This window comes from Dendrobium catenatum, unplaced genomic scaffold (assembly GCF_001605985.2).
Source record: "Dendrobium catenatum unplaced genomic scaffold, ASM160598v2 fragScaff_scaffold_370, whole genome shotgun sequence".
Lineage (NCBI taxonomy): Eukaryota > Viridiplantae > Streptophyta > Magnoliopsida > Asparagales > Orchidaceae > Dendrobium > Dendrobium catenatum.
In genome coordinates, this window is record NW_021318832.1 from 2,648,612 (window position 1) to 2,674,533 (window position 25,922).

The window sequence follows — 25,922 nt, forward strand, 5'->3', positions numbered from 1 at the left end:
TATCAAGAGCTTCACAATGAAACCCTCAGCACACTAATTAGAGATTTCTCTAATGATGGCCACATTTGGACCACAAGTAAGCCATAGCTGACAACCTATGACTTTGATCTCCCTAATGACTCCAAATCTCGCTACTAAAGAAAACCCATATGTGAACCATGGACAAGCTTCCATTCTTCCCTCTCCATACTAGAAAATTCTCATTAGTCAACATAGTGATGTTTGTCCCTAAAAGATCACATATGATCTATGGAGGAATCCCATGAATGATGAGATCCCTTACATTCTAGATGAGCTCCTCTAACTTGGTCCTTCATTCTAGAATCACATTAGATCCCTCCACCTTAACATATCATGTATCGAGAATCATTCATCGGAGTACGTTTGTTCATCCATGCATTTTCAACTATCAAATTAAATTTTATAGTTTTTCCTTTAATTAAGTCGTACGTATACAGTCCCGTATTCTCACTTATACCTTCATTTATTCATATTTCTCATTTATCCATTATATATCCACTTCCACTTATTCACATCAATATCTAAGATGCAACATGGTGGTCTAACTCCTTTCATGACAGTTCTCCTATTCTTGTCAAATTTTCTTCCTACTATTGAGTGGGAAGCTTTATTTCTACTGCTGCTCTGCACTGACTTTGTTCTTCAGGTTCTGACTGGCCAGTTATTATTTTGAGAATTTCTGCCCCAACAACTTTGCCAGAGCCCATGATGATCTGCATTGATACCAAACTTCTATTCTGAGCCCATTTTGCTCCCTAAAGCTCTTTTGAAACTTGTTTTTTCTTAGTTTTCTTATCTCTAGCTAACTTAAGCTATGCTTCTAATCACAACTCTTTTTAAGCTATGTAGGATGTCTTATTCCTCATCATATTCATGTAGAAGTTTATATTAAACAGTTTATTGTTCTTGTTCTTCTACAAGAGCACAGTTCCTAGTCGATCTCCTCGTCTCTTCCTGTGTGTAGTTATGGAATAATCTTCCTGTGTGAAAACAAAGCTTTATTGTTGAACTAAGACTTCATTTGGGATGACTTTTTTATTGCTTCTAAAAACAGTTTTCTAGTAAGAAATTTTAATTTTTCAACTAGAAAGCTGATTTAAGAAACAATAAAAAAAAATCATTTCAAACAAAAACTCAGTGTAATCAAGTAGAAAAATGAATCAAAACCAAACCATTTCCTTAATTTGAATCCACAATCAAATGTACACTTTCGTTTTTGTTTTCCTTGCAATGTGAAAAAATGGACCAGTTGTCGCTCATGAACTTCAACTTCACATTCAAAGCCAAGATACCATATTCTAAGAGCTCATTCTATTCCAAACACAGTGAACTCCTAATCTTCTCATAAATCATAGCACAGATCTGCTTCCAAGTGCTTCAAACTAGAATCAAAGACCCATTGATCAAATCAATTACAAGAACTGCTAAGGCCATCCTTCACGATGCTCTGATCTACTTCGAAATCTGTGCACAAATCGATGCTCGCTCGCACTCCTTGATGCTAACTCTCTAATTCTCTGAAAAAAATGTCTGCTTCTACCTGTCCTAAGAGGACCAGAGCTTGAATTTATTTGAAACAAACCTGAAGCACCCTCTCCATAACCTGCAGATGGATAAAACAGATCTGATTGAGATATTCCTCTCTCTGGTCCTTGACATAAACCAATATTGATTCTGGTGTCTGTGTCTACTGCAGAGGATCCTTCATTGCTGCAGCTTTCTGAATGCCTGAACTCATCACTCTCATTGCATACCAATTTCAAGGCCTGAACCACCTCACCCATGAACGGACGGTAGGACACTTCAGGCTCGACGCACATAGAAGCAATGGCTGCAACCTTGGCAATGCTATCCTGAGGGTAATTGGTGCCAAGAGTTGGATCGATGATTTTGTCCAATCCGTCCACCTTTGTCAGGAGAGGACGAGCCCAAGAAACAAGATTTTCCTGACCAGGTGGTTGCAACATGTCCACAGGCTTCCTCCCAGTCAGAAGCTCGATAAGAACGACGCCGTAGCTGTAAACATCACTCTTGACCAGAAGATGACCTGTCATCGCATATTCGGGAGCCACATAGCTGAAGAAAAGAAGAGAAAGTTCATATCAAACAGAAAGCATGGCTTCATATTAACAGATAGCAGTGTTCCAGGCATTTTATACCCAAAAGTTCCCATAACTCTTGTTGAGATGTGCTCATTTTGTTCATCCAAAGCAGCCCTGGCCAGGCCAAAATCAGAAACTTTGGGTGTATAATCATGTTCTAATAAGATGTTGCTGGATTTGAAGTCCCGATGAATGACCCGAGGACTCGAATCCTCATGAAGATAGGCTAAACCTCGAGCTGCACCGAGCGCAATCTTCATGCGTGCATTCCAGTCAAGTGGAGCAATATCCTTGTCCACACCTGGATTTAAATATATCAAAAATGCACTATATCATCAGTTCGAGGATCAATTGTATCTTGCTAATTTATTCATCGACTAGTGGAATACAAGCTTTTCTTTGAGTTTTCTCTCAGATTTCAGCGTCGTTTTGCTGTTTTTCTGCTGTAAACAGCAGATTTCTGCTGTATTTCTGCTGTGGACAGCAGTTTCCATCGGATCAACTTCAGTTTTGGTGAGAAACACTTGGGAACACAAGTGTTTCCTATCAGTATGTTCAAATGTTTGCCCAAAATATATTCAACCAAAATGCTAAGGGCTTATTTGATTGCTAGTAAATATAATATTTTTTTCTTAAATTTACTAGATTAAATTGTTTTCACTACAAGGTTACTTACACCAAAACAATGGATTTGAAATTCATAATAAGATTCCTTCAACCATAGAAACTGAATTATGCTTTAGAAATGCAAACTTTCAAAAAGCTTATTTGTAACTTCAAGTGGATTATATTCAAACTTCAACCAGATGAACCCATTGAAAAGATTTAATTAAAAAGACAATCAGAATATGTCGAGGCAATTCTTACCATGTAGATGTGATTCCACACTACCATTTGGTATAAGTTCATAGACAAGGCAGCGAGTGTTTTCCTCTGTGCATATACCTATCAACTTGACCAGGTTCCTGTGATGTAAACGGCCAAGCATCTCAACCTCAGCCAAGAACTCCCGTTCTCCTTGCTGATCATCTCTCTTGAGAACCTTCACTGCAACTCTTGTTCCATCCTCAAGAACTCCCTTGTAAACGCGCCCAAAACCTCCTTCTCCAACAATTCTTGAATCATCAAACTTATTTGTAGCTTTTTCTATCTCGACTAGACTGAAGGTCTTTGCTGATCCGGTGTACGTCGCAAGATTGGAGCTGAAGGAGGCTGATGTTGAATTTGGTCTACTTCCAGTGGTCACAGGTACAGCTCGACCAGCTATTTTTTTCATTTTGAAAAGAAAAAAAAACAGTAAGATTCTGGAATAGAAATATAGATGTTCTATTTCTCATTTGCCAATGTCATGTCCCAATCTATTTCTTATTCAATCTTTAATAAACAAGGTGGTCATAAAAACCAATAATCCTACAGTATAGCACAAGCAAAGAAATATTTGCATCCTCCTTAAAAAAGGAGCATTTCTGCAAACCCTATGAAGAACATTTCAATGGCACTAAGTGTTAGGGAAGTAGCCTAAAACGGGCAGCATTTCCTCAAATATGGGAAGCTGGTAAATGTGGTTTTTGTCCTATGGAAGAAAGCAGCAAAAGGTGGGTAGCAGAGCTATGTGCTGCCGTTGCACCACCGAATAGAGTCTCATATAGGAATAGCCAAGATATGTCATAGCATTGTCCAAACCCCAAATAGAGCGCTTTAAATAGGCATAAATGATGGAAAAATTATTCTGTGCGGACATCGGATGGCGTCCGGAGTCGATTCGCCTCCGAACGGTCCAGTGTCCGCACAAAATAATCTCTCTAAATTATGGGATGTTTTGTCACTGGCATCCCTAATGTAATCTATGTTTTTTAAATATGTCAATTATTTAGTTCACTGCAATCTTTAAATAAAAATTCAAAAATAACAATGGCATTATATTTTGTTGATATTAGACGTCGAGCAAATTGGGTGACATCTAATATCACGAAATTTGAAAATACCTATAATTGTATTTTAATATATATAATATAAAACCCTCAATATAATAGCAATGAATCAAGCACATAATATTTTACATACAGCATAGAGAGAGAGAGAATTCAAAGTAAATCAAGCATAAAATTTGCTTCTTCTCAAAGTGATATACATTTCATTTCAAATATCACCTAGAATGTTTGATGCAAAGCATCTTAGTTAAAATACTCCTTAGGCATATGTCATTTAGTTTCTTACAAGAATTCTAGAATGTTCTTGATTTCTCTAGGTTTATTTTGCTATCTTATAAGTATAGGAGTTGTAAGAGGGAAAAAGTATGAATATATTTTTGGAATTTAACAATGTATTCACTGGTTTTGTGTTCTAGTTCTGAGGAACTTTATTTGAAATACTTCATCAAATGATCTCCCTACATCAATGTTAAAGAAAAGAGACTGCCGGACGGAATTGAATTACAAATTTTCCAAATAAAATTTGCAGGCGTCAGAAAAGAAAGCATGTGATGATGTGCTTCTACTTATACAGAATAGTAAACAAAGAACTAAATAAATCTACAACATGCCATGCAGCGGCACATTACCTCCACCCTTCCACAAAGAAACAAAGAGTAGAAATATGAAGAAGAATTTTGAGGACGTTATGGTCCATGCATCTAGGTTAGAAAGCACAGGCCAAATGCAAGCATTTATAAAGCTATCCGGTACAAAATTTACCTGAAAGTTTTGCAAAAGGAGTTTGTAAAGATTGAGAACTTGGTGCGGGCAAATCTGAATGCTCCCTGTGCCTTAAAAACAAAAACCATGCAGCTCCAACAATTAAAACCAAAGATATTACAGATGATAGAACTATTACGGTTATCAGGCTTCCACGTGGTTTCCGTTTTCCATTCTGCTTTCTCACATCGACTCCAAGAGGTCGAATTCCCCTAGCATTGTTGGCATTACCATATGCTCCCCCTTCAACATTAATATATGCAGGTGCAGTAGGCGGCGATGGAGGAAGGCCTGCATAAAGCAATATATTTAACTAACTTGCTGGGATAGTGAAAAAGCAGCACTGCAACACCAGCCAAAGAAATGGTCCCAATTAAAATGTCAAGACCTCAAATTAGTTAAAATGTGATATAGGGGCTTTGGTGGGCCTCATTTTCCAGTTTTTTCTTCATTCACCTCACTTTGGGATTTCTTAAGAAAGAAGTTCGATACTTTCAAGAATTTTCCTCTAAAATCTGATAAGGGTTGAAGTTTCTGGGTTTTAGTATCAATCGACCGGATGTTTCAAGCTTTCCATGCAAATAGCGCTTCACCCGATTGATCAAAGTTCATAACAGCACGTCATAAAAAACTAGGCAGGAATTTGCTTAATCCTGCCATCCTCAAAAAGATGCTAAATGTTTCCCAAGGACACCAGGATATGTGAACTAGAGGATGAATCAATTTCAGTAAAATTTCATTCCATGTGTAAATGGATATCAAAAGTGAGAAAATTAATTCAAAAACGCCCATACCACTCATGTTAAATGTTGAAAATCTTATGGATTCTAGTCTCATTGCTTACTCGGTGCCTCTCGATGATTCTTTCCCTACTTTTGTGGATCCAATCTCATATTGCATCATTTGGCGCTCCATTGTTTGAGGTGGAACTCAATCAGAGGTTATTTTGTGAAGAGATGTATCTCTTCAATTCAAAAGTTTTTTTTATCTCGTTGTTCTCTTTTTTTTTTATTTCAGCCAACATAAGCATATCATCACTTGTAAGAATGGTTATAGTAAAGCTCAAATTGATTATTTTCTTATTAAAAAAATAGATCGTTTAGATTGCAAAGCTTGTAAAGTTATTCCGAGTGAAAGTTTATGTGTCCAACATTGCTTATTAGTTTTTTATTTTAAAATGAAGAGGTGGAAAATAAAAAATAAAGCAAAAAGTTGTTCTAGGATTAGATTGGGGAATTTAAAGAATATTAACAAAAATATTTTTTAGAGTAAGCTACTAGATCTTAAGATTTTGTCTGTGTATGAAGAAGCTAATATTAAGTGGAAGGAACTAAAAATATTCAAAAGATGTGCTTGGAGTATCAAAAAGAAAAACTCCTAATATTAAGAATAGTTGGTGGTGGAATCAAAATGTGAAAAAAAATATAAAAAATAAGAAGATTTGTTATAAATATTGGTTTAGATGTAAAAATTCTAATAATAATAATTATGAAAGATATAAAGAGACCCTTAAGAAGTCTAAGAAAGCAATATGTAATGTAAAGATTTTAGTTTTTAACGGTTAATATGATATATTAGATACTAAGGATGATGAAAGATATATGTATAAGTTAGTTAGACAAAAAGATAATAGCAGTAAGGATTTAGTTCAAGTGAAGTGTATTAAAGATGAAGATCAAAAAGTACTTTTATTAGAATACGATATTTAACAAAGGTGGATGCGATATTTTTCTCTACTTTTCAATGAAAATTATGAGAATGTGATTGACTTTAGTGACCTTAGCACCCTAAATAAAAATAATTTTTTTTGTTTTTATCGACGTAGTAGTAAAATGAAGTTAGAGAGGCTTTAAAGAAAATGAAGTGTTGAAAAGCTGTTAGCCCTGATGATTTCTTGGCTTACTAAATTATTTAATATTATTATGAAGACTTAAAAGATGTCAGATGAGTGAAAAATGAGTGTATTAATTCCTATTTTAAAGAATAAAGGTGATGCACAAGATTGTACGAATTATAGATGCATTAAATTAATGTGTCATACTTTAAAATTATGGGAGAGAGTTATGGAGCACAGGTTGCGGTATCAACCATTAAAAAAGCGGTCGAGGCGAAAGTCATGCGTATCGGGGCTTATGCCTTGAACCATCCAGCAAAGCCTACGATTTTTTCGCACGAGGCATATGCATTAGAGCGTAACGCCTCGAGGCAGTATGAGGTACCGCCTCGAAATTTTTTCTTCGGTATATATGTAAATACGACGCAGCCGATTCGTGTTTGTGTATTCGCGTATAGGATTAGGAATTCCTGTGAGAATTGAAAGGCGAACTAGAGGCAAAGCCGTGAGGGAAAGAGACGAAGCTGTGAGGGAAGGAGACGAAGCTGTGAGTGTAGGAGACGAAGTCGGAAGGAGACGACGCAGGGAAAGAAATTAAGCCGAAGTTGTGAGTGCAGGAAACATTCAGGCATCGGTTAGGTCGGAAGAGCAGGTACGCGGTGTTGTGGCCTTGACTTTGACGTGTAGTAACGAAAGCTTGAATAACTCCTGATTCAACTTTCTTTCATTCATCCGCTCAGTACATGCTCGGTACCGAGCATGTACCGCTCAGTACATGCTCGGTACCGCTCAGTACATGCTCGGTACTGCTAGGTACATGCTCGGTACTGCTAGGTACATGCTCGGTACTGAGCATGTACACGTACGGTACCGCTCGGTACCGAGCGGTACAAGCTCGGTACCGAGCATGTACACGTTCGGTACCGCTCGGTACCGAGCGGTACATGCTTGGTACGCTCGGTATTGAGCATATACAACAAGCAGAATTTCAAAATTACTCTTATAATATAATTTTGTTCCGGGGGCGCTTCCCCTTGACCCCGTGACCTGACCGGGCAGGTCGAACCCAGCAAGGGGGCAGTGCCCCCTTGGACCCCCGGCAGACTGGAGTAGCTCGAGTGAAAGATAAGATTAGAGAGAGTTGTCTTAGATCGTTTGGTCACATAAAACAGTGGTCTTCTGATGACCCGGTTATGAAAGTAGACGTATTAAATTTGACTTATGTTAAGAAAAGTCGAGGTAGACCTAAAAATACTTGGTTGAAAAATATTAGAAAATGACCTTTTCTTTATTAGATTTAAAAGAGAATTTAACTCTTAACAGAACATAATGAAGAAAAATGATTCATGTAGCCGACCCCACATAGTGGAATAAAAGTTTCATGTTGCTGTTGTTGTTGTATAAAGCTGATTTAAAAAGAAGTAAAGAAAATTGTCCTAAACGAAATCTATATCTTCTGTGGTGGCTGCCTTGTCCTTTTATTCAAGGTCACCATCTTGATAATTGTAATGAGTAATATAGTAAAATACATGTGGCCATGAATTTAGGAGAACCAGCCTCCAACACACACTTCTTGTCTTCCGAATCTTCTTGTAATTTTCTCTTTTATTCTATACATTAATTCCTAACATTAACCATAAAAACTAGACCAAAAATAGCAAAAATAAATTTTCAAGATTAAATTACAAAAAAATATAGCTAAAACAGTAAAAATTAGAACAAAAAGCTACACCTTAGGGTACCTTAAGTGCAAAAACGAAACCAATAAAAAGATAAAAAGTCACTAACCCGGATAGAGAACATACAATACTTCATAGTCTCCAAAATATGAAGCCTGTATGGCCACCTGCTTATGCCAGAATTTCTCATAGGTTAGAAATGCTGTTGTATAGTCAAATTCTTTTCCAAGTGGAACCAGGTCAATGAGGACAACAGCCTTCTCCGTGTCCTCAGACGCAGCATTTGCTCCCATGATGCGTACTTGACTTTGTTTCACAAAAATTCCAGATGCTATTTCTTGAGCAAATTCAGAAACCAAGGGGAAAAATGTATACAATGCAACACCAAGACGAAGTCCTACTTTAATTGGCTGGACACACGTACAAGGTGCCCCTGGAAGGGGGTTTGCAAGTGGTTCTTGGCATGTTATAGGGCCACAATCTGCAAACAAGAAAAACTAAAACCATCAATAAACATGCCTCTCAAGGCACATACCACAATAGATTCACTCACAATCATTAAAATCAAGGCATCAAAGAATATGCTCAAAATAACAAGTAACACAGCGCCATATGTAGAAATGTAATCAATGCTGCATACTCAAATTTGGCGGTGGAGGCGGTAAGGACCGAATGGGTTGTGGCAATTGTGATGGAGACTTTCCCCTGAAATACCTAGGAGAAGGTGTAGGATGATAAATTGGTCCTGTTAAGACACAATCTTGATCATTAACAAAGTAAAAAAAACAAAAAAGAACATAGAGTTGAATATTAAATTAGAAATAACAAATGAACTTTCATCCATTATGCATTTGTTAAGGGGTCAGTGAAGGTGCAGTAGCAGATTTCTCACCATTTGGGTATGAAATTGGAGCATGATCCGGAGGAAAGTAAGGTCCTGCAGCAAATAATTAAGATTATGATTAATTTCAATGGACCTGGTTTCTAGCATTTTTAAACTATAAAAACTTTATGATTGGATGTAGGAGTATGATAGCTTCTCTTACTCTCTGGAATCTCTATGGGAGGATGAAAAGGAGCATGGTTGACAATAGGACCTTCAACATGAGGTGAAGGAGCAAAAGGCCTCATATTATTCCATGATGGTATTGGAGGCTGCGAAGGCCCTGGATTGACCTCAGGACCTTCAACATTAGGTGGAGAAGCATTATGCTTTCTCCCATTCTTTGGAACATCAGTTGGAGGATGATTCACAAGAGCTGGAGAGATCACAGGGCCCCCAATATAGATTGGAGGAGTGGCCCTTCCCTTGTTCCTTGGAAATGGCGGAAATTGATGCAAAGGTGCTGGAGAGACAACAGGGCGAAGGGTGGGATTACTCTTATCCTTGGGAGTTGGTGCAAGATGGTTTGAAGTTGAGGGAGGATGTAAAGAAGCTAGAAAAATAACAGGAAAGTTAATGAAAACATCATGACAATTTACAAATTCAAACTCTGCTATAATAATGAAGAGTCAATTAAGAAGCATGGTAGAACCTGAAGGGGAAGGGGGTAGTGAAAACGGAGCAGATTCCGGTGTTCCTCCTCTTTTGCCACCTTTATGCCCAGGAACTGACATAGCTGGTGCAGGCTGAGGGCTCTTTGTTATTCTTCCTTCAGGAGGATGGAGATGTGAGGATGGAGCGTGTGTAAAATTTGAATCATGTGGCGAAGGACTAATAATAGGGGTTGATCCTGAACGAAAGATCGATCAGGAATTAGTATTTCAACTTTTCTAATTCAATTCCCAAAAGGTGCACAATAACAATACCATTGAATTGGGAATTGTTGGTAGGAGACAAATGGCTTGATTTTCCTGTGGAAGGAGAAGCCGCTGGGGAAATCGTAGGCCCTGTGTATGACATATATGATAAAAAGAAAAAACAAAACATTACAACTAGAGTTTCAAAGAAAAAGAAATAAAAAACAAAATTGCAATCACTGACCAAAGTGCATTGAGCCAGTGTAACTTCAGGCGGCAGACGCTTACCATTGGAGCCTTTTGCACCAGGCGGATGGATCATTGATGGGGCTATTCTTGGAACATTTGGAAGAAGATCCGGTGGACTAAGTGGAACTATTGTTGGAGAAGGAGCTGGTGAAGAGAAATGTAATGAGAACTCAGTTTTATGTAACATCCCTAGATCCAACTGATTCCTGTGTTACCTGTTTTTTCAGCTGTGTACCTGCAGCATGTGGCAATGTTGTCGGAGAACCATTAGAAGGTTTTCCCGGAGTTTCACTTATAGGTGTTCCACTTCTTACTTGTGTTGATGGAGGATTTACACTTGAAGGAGAGAGATCATGGCCTTCATAGAGAGAACATCCCAAATTTTACTAATATGCTGAGATCCTTTGTCAGAGGTTTTAATGAAACATTATTTACCAGGATTATGGAAAATATTGGGCGCTTGACTTCCTTGAGGAGGAGATACTGAGCCTGGTGATTTATGTTCTTTAGCAGGAGCAGGTGGAGAGCTGGTTATAAACGGCGCTGCAGCATGAAAATTGGGAGCAGAAGCCATGGGATTTGGTGGCAGCATACTTGGAGGGTTTGGAACAGAGCCTGAATTAAGAGAATAAAGAAGTGTGAAAAGCTCCAATATAGCCAAAAATTTAATTTAGCCAACTCATATGTAAATTGCATTCAAGTTGATTAATGTTTCATTTGATCGAAAGGCGGATAAATTTATGGTGGTTGTGCTCAATCAGAATGGACACGAGTAGAAACGTCAATTGGACTAACTTTAGGTGATCAGGAAATGAATATGAGGGATAAAAGAAGAGATCTGGGGTTTTGAATCTTGCAGTAGCGACTGTTAAAACAACTTTCAACCTCAATTCCTTTCTTTGGGGACTTATGTGTAGCCTTTCTAAAGGATCTTAGGGCACTCAGACTGCTAATAGTCTAGATCCACCATAAATCTTGAGGTGTCATAAAGTAACGTGGACCAGAATGGAGTCCACAGTTGTACCACCGAAAAAAGGGGTATAATTTGTAATAGCCAAACCTGGACCGACCGGTCTAGGTGTTTCATGCAAACGGCCAAACCAAGCCAAGCCCTTCCACCTCTCTCTCCCACAAACCATGTAGTTCTTGCCTCTTTCGCACGCAAACGAGTCGAATGCCTCGTCAACCGTGACTCTCTCTCCAATTGCAATAGTCATGTGATTTCACCGCCTTAACGAAATTTTCCTACCCTCACCAACCTTCCTCTCACCATTTAAACCAAATAGGAAGCCTAGGGAATCATTCTAAGCATGCCCTTGCCTCTCTACAACCACCGAAATCTCTCTCCTCCTTCCCTTTCGCAACAAATCTCTACCTTCTCCTTCCTCTTCGCCTCTATCTCTCTCAACCACTATCTGAGACGTTCTCAAACTTTTTCTTCCTTTTATGTAGCACCGACATCAAAAAGGAGCTCTCTTTTGTAAGTCAAACTTCTCTTACCTTTGTTTCCTTCCTCTATTTAATTTGATCAAGAAGACAGAGTTTCAAAGCTTTTTCATCTCCTTTTTCCTCTATCGAATCGAAATTTTCCAAAGACCATAATTGATTTTCTTCTTAGAATTAATGATGAATTATATTACGTTAGATTTCAATTTTGATTTTTTTGTTATTTTATTTATAGATTTAGGTATTCAAATTTGATTAAATTCAATGCTATGTTTTGCATATTTAATTCCTTTTTTGAGTTAGATTCTCACTTGTAAGACCTTTGAGTCATTGACCTCGTAACTTTGTTAGTTGAATATCTAATAGGCTTGGAGTTTCATGTTGCTCACCTAGAAGTAACTATTATTTATTTTGGAATAAACATACCCCTTATTCATTAGGGGCGTAATCCGTGTTATTTGAATTTAGGTTCTTTTGATAATTGCTTAGATGTCAGTCCTATATTAAACTCTTCAGTATGATAACACACAAGTGGTAAATATTCTTTGTTGTTCATAATGAAATCATCATATGATGGAATAAACCCTATCTTGATTTACTGTTTATTAATTCTTATTCAAGTAAATTCATGTGATATAGAATTTTAATTGTTGCACCTTAGTTTTATTAAATAAAATGATAATCATTCCTATAAACCATAGTAATTATACAATTATATTTGGCATGTTGATTTATATAATATCTGTGAAAATTTATTGCAACAGCACAGACATGATGTGCTTCTATGTAGGTTGGTATAACCTATTGTATTTTCAGTGAGGGCAAGATTGAGACGGTGCATGAGAGAAGAGAAACAAAGAGATAGAGTGAGAGAGAAGAGAGATATGTACTATCTCTCTCAATTTTCATAGTAAATTTCTTAGTATGGTGTGGCTCCATGGCTTTTTCACATATTTTGGATTTTTTCACATTAAATCCCGTTGTTTTTTGCTTTTCCGCTGCTTTTACTTTCTTGTTATTTTTGTCATTGTGGTGTTTACTCCTCATCTCTCCCCAACATGTAGCAATTTGACATATGCATTGGTAACATTAGCATATCAAAACTTGTCATAGGAAACATATCATGTCTCATTGCTATTTTTATATAGTGACTATAAGTTACTCACACATTTTGATTATTCGTATTGCATGCCACACTCCTTTATCGTTTATACTTTTATAGATAGGAGTTACTTGCTAGTTTGATTTATCAAACTCACTTGTTATTACTTTTTCATAGCAGGTCCTGTCGGAGTGCTAGATGGACCGCCAGTTCAGAAGCAGAGTTATCAATACCAAACTATATTCGGTATTTTATATTTTGTTAGTAGACCTTTATGTACTTGCTTTGTGGGTTCGGTGGTTTGTTTCTTGTTATTTGTTCTACTTACATTTATTTTGCTTGTATCAGTGTTATTGTTTTGGTTTACTGTTATTTGAATATCTATTAAATAAATGAATATTTAGCTTCATTTGCATTATTTACTCTGATATAATTGGCTATATTATTAGTTTATCCACTTTTCTCTTTTGTGAGTACAAAATAGATATTTTTATTCCTTTATTGTGTCCCGTGTTGCCAATGTGTAATATAATTCAAGTGCATAGATCAAGTCATATTAATTTCAAATAAGTTTAAAAGTATTATTGATGGAAAATTTTTGAACAAAGCTTAATTGCTCCACAGGTCTGCATCCTATTATGACAATTAACAATGAAATTAACTGATTTGTATGAAAATAAAACTTCCATAGTATTTATCACTGAAAAAATATCAAAACAGATACATGTGTAAATATGATCATATACTTTTATTGTAGAATCAAGAGAACTTCATAAAAATAGGACTTTTGGCTGTACTAATAGCATGCTCAAAAAATTATGTTGGATACTTTAAATTTTCATATAGTAATAGATTTACCAGTTAGATGAGGAATTTGGGGAGACACTGCTGTTAGTGGTGAGGGAGTGAGCTGCACTGATGGTACTATTTCCTGGATGATTGGGGACACAGCCTCAGACCTTGATGATGGTGTGACTGAAGCATTTCCAACTGGACCTATAAAGTACAAGAAATAAATTTCTCGAATGAACTCTTATGTTAAAAGTGATTTGGCTAATCAAACTTCTCAACATTACCTATGGGAACAATCAGTGGACTTGGTGCATAGATACCTCTTGATCTTTCAGAATATGGAGGAGCTGACGATATCATCTGGTTGTAAGGATATAGAGATATGTCTGGTGGAGAGGCCCCCAATCCTACAAAGGAAAACACACAATGGCCCTCATAAAAATAAGCGGGAATTCAGTTATTTGAAGTTTATTCAGGAAATGATCAATGTCATAAATGTATGAATGTAACATATTTAACTTACTGACACAGCGATGGTTTTGCAATAATTTTTAAGAAAATGATATTGTGGACATGGGGAAAACTATAGTGGGACCTGTGGAGCCGTTCCCCCACTGGTCATATATATATATATATTTTAAATCTAAGTTTGACAAATTTTTTTAGCATAATGACCTAACTACCTAAGAATGCTACTTTAATGATAAATGAATTGATTTGATATTTGTTAATTGTTAGTATTAATTAAATACTCACAGCTATCATTGTAATAAAATATATTGTGGAGATTGTAGTTTAAGTCACTGTATATTTTGAATCAATTTGATATTTCCAAGTTGTTGTAACCAATTTTAATTTGCATTGTTGAGGTCTTTATTTAGTAAAAATATTGTCATTACTAAATATTTTATGACATTGTCAAGCTTGTTGTTTGAGCCAATATATATTTTTTCCCACCAACAAATTATGAATCTAACCAATTTTATGGAGAGATGCTTCAAAAGAAAAGTTAAAGCTAGTGAACTTTACACATGAGTACTGTCATTGGTGATTATTATAGTATAAATTCCAAATAAATTTATTTAGAAATAAATCTGAACAATATTCCAGTAGATCATGAATTAAGAAAAAAAATTCAAACTATAATCCAAATGACCATGACAAAATGTGAAAAGCTTACTTGCAAAAAGGATCATGCCACCTCATGATCATGATTTTCCTCAAAAACAACTTGGAAATAAAATGAGTAGATTTAATCCCAAATGTTTTAATTAATTCAAAAATTGGTTGGAATATAGTTGATGGGGACATCAGATCTTTGAAGGTTTATCAGAGGCGTGGCCACCAATCTACGGCCACGATCGAGTCGTTGTACTTTTGATTTATTTCATGTATTTTCTTATTTATGTGTCATTGTATTTGTTTTATTTTATTTTATTTCCCGTTGTACCCTTTTAGTAAAGGAATGTCGTATGTAAGCCTCGAGGGCATTATCGTCTTTCTATATCTTGAGTCTCATGTACAATTTTTCAAGGTTAATGAATGATTGATTAAAATTTCTTCCATGCATGAGTTCTTAGGAGAGCTTGAGAGTTTGATTGGTGAATCTCTAGGAGAGGGAACTCGGATCACCCATCAACCTTGGAGACAGCCGAGTTCATGATTTTACTTCTCTATCTTCTTTCCCCCTTCCTCTCTTCCCTAAGCTGTCGGCAACCCTAACTCCCCACTCCCACCCGTCGGCCAAACCCCACCATCACCATCCACGGCCAAACTTCCCCTAAACCATCGGCCCCTCCTCTTGGGCTTTTCCCTCCATCATCATCTTGCCATTAAACCTTTCCTAACTTAGCATTTTATATTTTAGGTAACTCTATTCATGACTAAATTCAAATCCATTTGAATTTAGACTAGTTACCTAAATTATAATCCTATTTTAGGCAACTTCCTAATTCAAAGCCTATTTGAATTTTGAATTAATTTGGATGAAATCTTTCATTCCAAATTTAATTCCTTAATTCAATATAGCATTGAATGCCTCCACAATTCCCTCCCTATCTCCCTATAGCCGCCGGCCATGCTAGAGGAACCGCCGGCCCCACCCCACTTTCCTTGCTTTGAATCTCCTAATTTAGTTTGAATTAATTTGGGATCAATTTGGAATCCAAACTAATTAAATTCAAGATTCAAATCCTTTCCTAATTCTATTAAACTATTTTAGGGAAGTTTACAAATTGAATCCAATTTGAATTTCAAATTAAATTAGAACCAATTAAATCTTTCCTAATCTCTAATCCCAAATTTAGGAATCCAAATCACTCCTCCATAAATCCCTCCCCACTCCTTAAAGCTGTCGGCCCCTATCTCCTACCCGCCCCTCCCTCTCTCTCCAATCTTCTCTCTCTCTCATTAAGTCTCCACCGGAATTTAGGATTAAAATTTTCCTCCTATTTTCCCATCTTCTAATTTCAAAATCTGAAAATTTATTTCAGATTTTAGAAGGGGAATTGTTCCTTGCCTCTTCCCTATTTCAAGTTGAAGAGAAACTTCTTTCTCTTCAACAATACTCAAGAGTGCTCGTAATCCTTGGGAAGACGTCGTCGTCTAGCATCTATGAATGGCCGATCCCGCCACTGAGTACGGACTTGAGTATGACGAACACGGCTTCGTGCACATTCTCCATTCAACTTTCTTTGACGTCAACCCGAGGATCGATCACACGGTTGAGGATTACCTAGAACGCATCTTGGACATTTGGTAGAGGCTATTGAAGAACCATTGGGGACCGTCGAGTGGAAGATTGTCGCCGGTCCTTAGCGAAATCCTCTTGTGTTTCTTAAGTCTAACCTTTTATTGTGAATTGATTGCAGCCACGAAGGATGCCTCCACCTGCTTCTGCTAAGCTTAGTGAACGTAGGGTTTGAGTTTACTTCTTTGTTTCTAGTTCTTATTTTTAGACTAGGGATTTTTATTGAAACTACTATTCTGGCATGATGTTGTCTTCTAATTTATTTTGAAGTTTCAAATCTCTGATTATGTGATTTAGCCTAAGCAGGCGTGACCCCTCTTATGTTTTAATCCGTTGTTGTAAATTGCTAAAAGTTTCTTTGTTATTTCTCTAATCAAGAGTTGTGCAAGATCTTAATAAAAATCATTGCATCCATACGTAGTTCTACATCAATAGTATTACAAAATATTTAGCTTATTATTTGTTTTGTTACATTTATAGACTAGACAAAAAAGAATAAACAAGCGGTGATAATTTGTTCACAACAAATTTAAAAATTAGAATAAGGAGGATATATTTCAAGCACATGTTGGTCACATCAATACTGTTCATAATACTATTTGGAAAAAATGCAATGATTTAATGAATCAAGATGGGCAAATTAATTTTGCTTATACAAAAACTTTTGAAGCTTACTATGATATTATCAATTGCTACAACAATTAAACAAGCCTTCTACTATGAAAATGATAAAGATCCGCTTAAACAATCATATAGAAGTTTTTGGATGAATGGCTGTCTAATTACTAATATTGAAAAGGACATATTTAATAGTGTTGAAAATTAAATGATTATAAATGGTTTAAAAATTAAAGACTCTAAGGGAAAAATTATAAGTGATTAAGTTTTTATCCGCATCTATTTTTTATATTAAAATTCTAATAAAAAACTTTTTAAAACTGTCAATACCAATCTGAAGCTTGAATGAAAGAAGTTGAGAGAATTTCTAGAAGTGTCAGTTTGTACCCCCACTAAGAAAATCTTGGTGACTCGGACTCCACCCTTGATCATGGTAATGATGTTTATGGAAATTATTTTTATAGACAATTCAAGGTCTTTAATAACTATGTCTATGGAAATCATAGGATGCCAAATATTTAATATAGATGATGTGATATCAAAATTAATTAAAAAAGAAGTATCAAAATATGAAAGTAAAATTGATCCTAAAGCTTTTACTGATTGGTTGTTGGACATAGATAATTTATTTGAACAAGAAAATATGTATAACGAAAGTCAATTAACATTGATAAAAATGAAATTAATTGATCAGGCTAAAATCTATTTGATGAGTATGTAGAAGCAAATAGAGAGATTAGAAGAGAAACCTACAATAATTCAGGCTGAAATGAAATAGCTTTTAAAAGAGAACATTTTGTCTTTGTAATATCAAAATAGTATAATTTAATTACCTAAAATAAGGCACAATGACTGCTAATAAATACTTTAATAAATCTGAAAAAATGTTGTTGGGTTCTAAGAACACTAAAGATCCTAAAACTACAACAATAAATAACAACAAGAACATCAAGCCTTTATCCCACTGTGGGGTAAGCTACATGAATTATGTTTCTCCATTGTGTCATGTTAAAAGTTAAATTCTCATTTAAATCTAATAAAGAAAGATTATTTCTAATATTTTCTAACCAGACCTTTTTAGGTCTACTTCTACATTTCTTAACATAAGTCAAATCTAATACATCTACTTTCCTAACCGGGTCATCGGAAGGTTGTCGTTTTATATGATCAAACCATCTAAGGTAACTCTCTCTAATTTTATCTTCCACTTGAGCTACTCCAACATTTTCACATATATGCTTATTTCATATCATATCTCTAAGAGTAAAGCCACTCATCCGCCTGAGCATTCTCATCTCTGCAACACTTAACTGAGTAATATGTTTCTCTTTTAATGGCCAACATTCTACACCATAAAGCATTGTAGGTCTAACCACCATCTTATAGAATTTTCCCTTAAGTTTAAGGGGGACGTTTCTATCACACAGCAAGCCCGATGCTTTCCTCCACTTCAACCATCCAACTTGAATTCTACTAATAATATCCCCCATCTATTTCACCATCACTCTAAACAATAGACTCAATATATCGAAAATGTGTACTCTTGTTAATGACTTGATCACCCAAAGTCACAATCCCCCTACTAGATTTATTATTACTAAAATTACACTCTATATATTCAGTTTTAGATCTACTCAAACAAAAGCCTTTAAACTCTAAGGTTGACCTCCATAATTCAAGTTTACCTTCAACTCCCTCTCTAGTTTTATCAGGGGGTTGATCCCCATATTCCCCCCCCCCCCCAAACTCTAAGAACAAAGGTTGGTTACGCCCCTGAGTCTTATCAACAAGAAGAATATCATCAGCAAAAAGCATACACCGGGTAAAACCTCTTGCAAATTTCTAGCAAGAACATCCATGACTAAAGTAAAAAGATATGGTCTTGAGGCTGATCCTTGATGTAATCCAATTGAAATAGGAAAATACTTGGTCAAACCATCATGTGTTTGAACAAAAGTAACAGCTCCTGCATACATATCCTTAATGATTTAAATATAAGCATTATTAATCCCATTCTTTTCTAGAACCCTCCATAGCACTTCTCTTGGAACTTTATCATATGTTTTCTCTAAATCAAAATGCACTCTTTAAATTTAGGATTAGTTTGAGACATGATATCAAGAGAGATGACACCTCACCTAATTCCACTACTTGAGCATGCTTTTTAACTTGCATTAGATTTTGAACAAACATATAATTTCTTGTCTCTTAGAGAACAACCATGTATTATGGTAGCGTATATTTTCGTCAAACTAATCAAGTTCAATCTATCACACATACTACATATAAGAGTAGCAACATACAATAAATAAATACAATAAATCAAGTTCGACAGGGTGCAAATATCTCAATTTCAGAGATAGCTGTCCATACACTGATAAGGGGTGTATGGATTCTCGAGAAGAGAGGAGCCGTGGGGGTCCCCCCCCTCCCCCGGAACCGCCAGGATCCCACGAGTGAATAGAATAGAATTCTAGCTCTTCCAGAGTGGTATCTCACTGATGGCTCGGGCTTTCCAGCTAATCAAATTAGCCAAAGGTGTCCGTTCATGAGCCCACGCTAAAGTTTCAAACATTGGAAGAATCTTTTTGGTCTTCCAATAGAATTAGGTTGATTGTTTCGCTCCTGTATCTTCCAAAAAGGAAAAGAAAATCGAAATGAAATAAAAATCCAAAAGAAAGAACAAATCCTACTGAGAGGTCCACTAGAGATCCTAAATTGTTGAAGAAAAAACAAGATGTTTCTTTTGTCCCTTCCAGGCGAGCGGAAAAGAAGACTTTACAAATAAAAACCGAGGATTGGGATTCCATTGCTGTCATTTCATATGTATATGGTTACAATTATTTACGCTCCCAGTGTGCCTATGATGTAGGACCAGGCGGATTTTTAGCTAGTGTGTATCACCTTACGAAAATACAGTATGGGTTTCTCTGGTACAAAATGAGCCACGAAAAGATTTTGTTGCGAATGGACAAGATATTGAGGAATTGTCCATATGTAAGATCATAATTATTGATACGGGTCATTTATCGAATTTGAAAAAGAGTCAGAAGAAATGGTTTGATCCTCTTATTTCTGGAACTGAGAGATCCATGAATCGGGATCCTGATGCATATAGATCCAATCTACGAAAAAGTCCCAATTGTTTCGAACTTTCTCTTTTTGGAATGGGATATTTACGGGAAAAAGATTTCTGAGAGTTGTTTCATGGATCCGCAAGAGAGTACTTGGAAATGGACTAAATTTATTAATCATATTCTTTATTAAAATAAACAAAGAGGGTTATCAACGCATATGCACTTATGTTGCTGAATTTTACATATGAGGTAGACAGATAATTTGTTTGAACGATAAACAAGATGTATTGCACTTGATATGAAAAAACATTGCAAAGATTTAAATACCTACAACATTCCCTTATTTCATCACATAAAAAATAAAAAGACTAGATTGTAGCAGGCTTGCCTCAATCCATAGGAAGACTATTGGAAATCGCAGCTGGAATCTACAACCCATTTCTTGGTTCCATAGGAAGACTATTGGAAATCGCAGCTGGAATCTACAACCCATTTCTTGGTTCCGGTGATGCCAGCTTGTTTGTCTTGCATAGGTTTGGGTACAGAAGTATTCATTGGACAACATAAAAAAAAAACAAGAGTTTTAAGGTTGTTGCTATATGAGGGATTCTTTTGGCTAGGATTTGGCAAGCTAAGCTTGAAGGCTTCTACAATAGCCTGTCAATTAAGGTTCATAAGCTATTGAAAAAGTAAGACAAACATTCTCCAACAAGGTTTAGAGGAGTGCAAATATTTTGATTTGGATTCTTTCTTGATGGAGGTTGTAGGATTTTAGCACTGAGTAGCATCAGCTAGGGCTTGGCCATCATAATCTTGGTGATGGTATATTGGTAAGAGGTAATCTTTTCTTAGGGAGTTCTTTTGCGCTTCTTCATTCTTGAGATAGGGTGCACTTGGGATTTCAGAAGGGATGGTGATTGTCCTTGTATTATGTACATTAAATTTGCGGCTTCTTTGATGATAAATTAGATCCTCTCTTCACTATAGATGTATGATGTGTTCAATCCAACCAACATTAATCATGATTTCAATATTCTCTATTTACTAGATCACTCTCTTTTGTGTTTCTTTGTGGCACGTCATATTTCACTCTTAAGAAAACGATTCTATAATCAATTTACATGCTCCAATACAATAAATTAATATTAGAGTTTATTGTACTATTATGACATGAAGTTTAAAATTGAAAATTTTGAATGAAGTTAATGAGATATAGAGAACTAAAATTCTTTTGACAATCCAATCATATTTTATAGAAGTCTTAAGAGTAAACAATGAGAGAATGGTGGGGTTTTGAGGAAGTGCTCACTTTAGAAAAGCAAAAAAGTTTAGCTTCCTAGTTATAGAAATGGTTCCAGAACTATTAGTTTGTACTCTTTTGTACCTTTTCTTTTCTTGCTTTAATGAATGCTACATGCACTTTTCAAGAAAGAAAATAAGGCATGATATAGTCGGTGAACTTCAGGTGTTGACCAAATAGATCAATTCTAAGCTGTCCAGTTTATCCAGTGCTAGGTAATGCCATTATAGCATACAGGATGAGGAGACGACCACTTTAGAGGTACTTTTAGTATTGATGGATCCATCTTGATATGCAGCAGAAGTGCTTTGGAGGTCTCTTGACATTTTTTAGACCATCTATGATTGTTAAAGTAGTGTTAAATCCTGCGATGCTTTAGGAGCTTAGAATACTTGACTTAGAATTGAGCCACAAACGAGATCCAATTTTTATCACAATATTAAATAAATGAGAGAACTATTTTATTGGAAATACTGTTTTGATGTTCGATGAAACATACATTACACTGGATCTTAAGAAGCATTACATATGATATAAATACTCAATATTCCCTTATTCAATCAATAGGAGATTGGACTGACTATATGCAACAAGCTTGCATTGATCCACATGAAGGCTATCATTAACACACATGAGAGTTTTTGGTTAATACAATAACAAAAAGTTAAAAAATATATTGATATTAAAATACTAAGAGATAGGCCCTCATCCATAAACTTAAGATGTTGGATTGATAATGGGCTTTACAACTAATGCATCAATGCCAGCTATGGTTCCCTATGATTCTATACTCCTCCCTAATAAAATAGTATTACAGCTGGGTTTGATTGAGACCGAATGACTCATGTGGTTTGTGGCTCCCATGTATCTTGGTTACCTTCCACCATGGTTCATTAAATTCAAGAGTGGGTGACATCCATGGCATCACCAAGTGGTTAAGTAGGAGCTTACGATGTATGATACTTGATGTTGAAATTCTTCATATTGTGAGGAAACGATGGCTATAATGTTGAGAGCTCTCACATAAGGGATATATTGTTTAAGCACATTAGAGTAATCGATTGATCCTATATCAAAAAATCGAAAAATATAATGTTGTTGAAATACTAAAGAGTTGACCCTCATATATAGCTTCAGCTTTTGGATTGAAAAATGAGTTTGACCGCTGACAAAGGCCAATTTTGATCCCTTTTGATTCCATACTCACTAATCATTACTGGAAATCATGTCTGGGATCAAAAAATCCCTCTCATCAGCTCCTTGCATTTTTTCCTTTACATTGGTTCGTATGTAGAAGCATTCCTTAAGAGAAATGAGGAACCAAGTGTTCGTATAGTTTCCGTTATATAAGGGATTCTCTCATATTGAGTATGATTAGACAATCTTGAAGGCTTCCAAGTCATACCCTTTTCTCTGGGGTTTCTCACTCCATTTAGAGTCTATCATGAATGTGACTGACTGAAGGATTTCAGCATTAACAAGTGCACCAGCTTGGGTTCTAAGAGTTTTGTGGATTCTTTGATAATAGATAAGATGTTTTCTGTTCTTTCATGGATGTAGGTTTTATTCAAATCAAACCAAATAAAGCTTGGTGCCACTATGCTTAATCACTTCCTTTTGTGTTTATGTATGGCACATCATGCTTCCCTTCTAGGAAGGCGCTTTTGCAGTGGATTTAGGCATTCCACTACAGCACTACTAAAGCAGTCATGGCAACTTGCTAAATTTGAAGCTTCCTACTTTTCATAAGGGCAGTCTAGGAAGCTCCAAAATAAACTAAGGCTTCGTTTGGGACAACTTTTTTGTTGCTTCTTAATGCAGCTTTCTAGTATAAAAATTTTAATTTATGTACTAAAAAACTTCTTTAAGAAGCAACAAAAAAGCCGTCTCAAGGTTTCGTTTGGGACGGCTTTCTTACTGCTTCTTAAAACAATGTTCTAGTACAAAAAATTTAAGAAGCAATAAGAAAGTCTTCTTACTGCTTCTTAAAACAATATTCTAGTAAAAAAATTTAAGAAGCAATAAGAAAGTCGTCCCAAACGAAGCCTAATTTGAGGCAATGGCATACATGCCACATACACTGAAATATGTGGTAAAAATATTGGAATGTTAACTGGGGTAGTAAGAGGCAGTGGTAAGCATAAGTGGAGAAGATCCAAAAAAACAAAGGGTGCTTGTACACTCTGAACACAAGGAACGGAATGTCAACAATCTATAAGATAGAAGAAGGATCATCTCTTAAGAACTATTTTCTTTGATGCATTACATATAATTAACTTCACTAGAAGCAACAAAATACAATGAAGAGATGGTAATAATCAAACAGGTGAAGAAAGCATCATCAAGAAGAACAACAAGCCATAACCTAAATCATCCATTCATAGCAAATCTTTGCGCTCATATATATCAAGTAGAAAGAACAATAAGCCATTTATCATGAAAAAATAAATTTTTAAGCAAAAAAACACCAAGTAAAAGCTGAACAAGGCTATATTATCAAACAAAAACAATATATAATCAACCAGTGCTTGCAAAACATCGAAGAGAAAATAACTCATACTGCAGCTAAAAGAAAAAAGAAACTTAGGCTACAGATCACAAGATGAATCTGGTATTGCTGCAAGAAGAAGAAGAACAACAAGAAGAAGAATACAGAAACAGAAACATCAAAGAAGCACTTTTAGATAGATTTTCTCACCTGCAATCCCGCAAATCCCTAAATAAAAAACCAAACAGCGAAGTACACATCGAACAAGATCGCTTTCTCTCCTCTCCATTCTAAATTATTGGCAAAACCCTCTCGCCCAAACACGCATCAAACAAACAAGCAGAGTACAAAGCAAGCGCATTCAGCAAGAACAAGCACCAGGAGATGCCAAATGAGAAGAAAACAAGCAAGCCCATGTCAGTATAATTGGAGCTTTCATCGGATACCACCATGAGACAGAAAGGAGGATAAGAGAAGAAAAAGGGGGCTCCTTGCGCGAGCAATCAGTGAGCAGAAACCGCTTCTGCCCCGAAATTGCAATTAAAGTTACGTTTTTGCGATCTTAATCACAAAGAATATGCAAAGGTGCTCTTAAACAAAACGCAGGTGAGGAAGGGGAGGTGAAATGGGAATGGAATAGAGGATGAGGCTGATTTAGTCTGTAAGTGGATGGAGAGCTACCCTTTTACTAAAGTAAAAGCTCAGGGCTTAGCTGAGTTGCCGGGGAGTGTGGTTGTGAATCTCTAATTCATAATTGATTCTTTTATCATGCGACACCATTTTTTAAATGGGAAGGAAATAACCGTGTGATCCTGCATGCAGGGCGGATCTAGCTTCTTTCTTTAGGATGGTCAAAAAAAATTATGAGAGATAGACAAAGATGCTTAGAATTGATAAAATTAGGGCAAAAAGTTTTTTTCCGGGGGGGGGGGAATACCCAAAATACTCAAAATATTTCAAAATATACCCTCTAAAATTAAAAAAAATTAAATTTTTGAGGGACTGCCATGGGGATCCGCCCATGCCTGCATCTGTGGGGTTCGTTGCTAGTAAGCCCACCAAAGAATTAATTATGTCATCATGTGTCTCCTTTGCGGCAAAATATTGCATCAGGTCACCTAACGCCAAAATAAGTTTGGACATCCAATAAAAATTTGCCGCGTCACCTGCGCTTTTGACTTGCGCTTTAGTTGCGCTTTACCTGCGCTTTACTTGTACTTTACTTGCGCTTTTGACTTGCGCTTTACATGCACTTTACTTGTGTTTTACTTGCGCTTTACCTGCGCTTTATTTAAAATAATATTTTATTAATATCCGAACATATCTCTGCGTCAGGTGACCTGATGCAATAATTTGCCCTCCTTTGGAGGTGGAAGCGGTAGATACTCTTGTTCTCTTAAAAAAATAGTCTAAGTAGAAAGATTTTTTTTTTTTTTAATAAGAACTATAATACATCATTTTTAAAACATAATAATTGAAAAGCATTATTAAAGGAGATTCAAATTTTATGAATAAATACTTTCTCCAAAATACATGCTAATTATAAAAATTTCTTGCCATGTTTAATAAATTATACATAGGTAGTATTCCTATCTATGACTATTTAAAGAGTATAAATTACTATATGTCTCCTTTTGCTAACTATCTTATTCAAACAACTTAATTACAAATGTACTATATATATTATCTTAAAGATTAAGAATAAAATATTCTTTAAAATTTTTCTATATACGCAAGTTATCAATTAATAATTGGCATATGCTGGTGAGGCATTACAGTTCTAATTCTTTGATGTGTTTGTCGTAATTTATTCATCTTCAGGGTCAGTATACCCCTATTTTTTTAGTACTGCTTATTTATTTTTTTTCAAAAAAAAAATTGCGATATAACTAGATTTGTTAAAGTTAGGGGTGTGAATATTTGACATGATAAGAAAATCCAACTCGAATCCGATTCAAAATTTTCGGGTTAGTCCCGACCTGATTTCAAAATGGGTACGTCGGGTTCGAGTTGACCGGGAAATGCAAACTCA

The 25,922-nt window shown here is 35.9% G+C and overlaps 1 protein-coding gene across 3 annotated transcripts; it reads right to left on the reverse strand.

The window, feature by feature from the left end:
* Positions 1-1,177: 1,177 nt before the first annotated feature.
* On the reverse strand, positions 1,178-24,601 carry LOC110113839 (receptor-like serine/threonine-protein kinase ALE2). Of its 3 annotated transcripts, XM_028693807.1 has the most exons (17): positions 24,101-24,601; positions 13,943-14,065; positions 13,725-13,862; positions 10,754-10,933; positions 10,554-10,676; positions 10,358-10,462; positions 10,139-10,219; positions 9,865-10,062; positions 9,376-9,765; positions 9,222-9,266; positions 8,970-9,074; positions 8,439-8,810; positions 4,956-5,107; positions 4,684-4,816; positions 2,991-3,386; positions 2,181-2,424; positions 1,178-2,097 (listed from the first exon to the last, which is right to left on the reverse strand). In XM_028693807.1, exons 1-17 carry the CDS (start codon positions 24,177-24,179, stop codon positions 1,446-1,448), a joined length of 3,516 nt encoding a protein of 1,171 aa, XP_028549640.1. In that variant the 5' UTR covers positions 24,180-24,601; the 3' UTR covers positions 1,178-1,445. The 3 variants fall into 3 exon arrangements, with proteins under 3 accessions (XP_028549640.1, XP_020702201.1, XP_020702202.1); XM_020846542.2 differs by lacking the exon at positions 4,684-4,816 and having other exon boundaries at positions 4,817-5,107; positions 24,101-24,597; XM_020846543.2 differs by lacking the exons at positions 4,684-4,816; positions 24,101-24,601 and adding an exon at positions 20,491-20,638 and having other exon boundaries at positions 4,817-5,107.
* Positions 24,602-25,922: the final 1,321 nt, after the last annotated feature.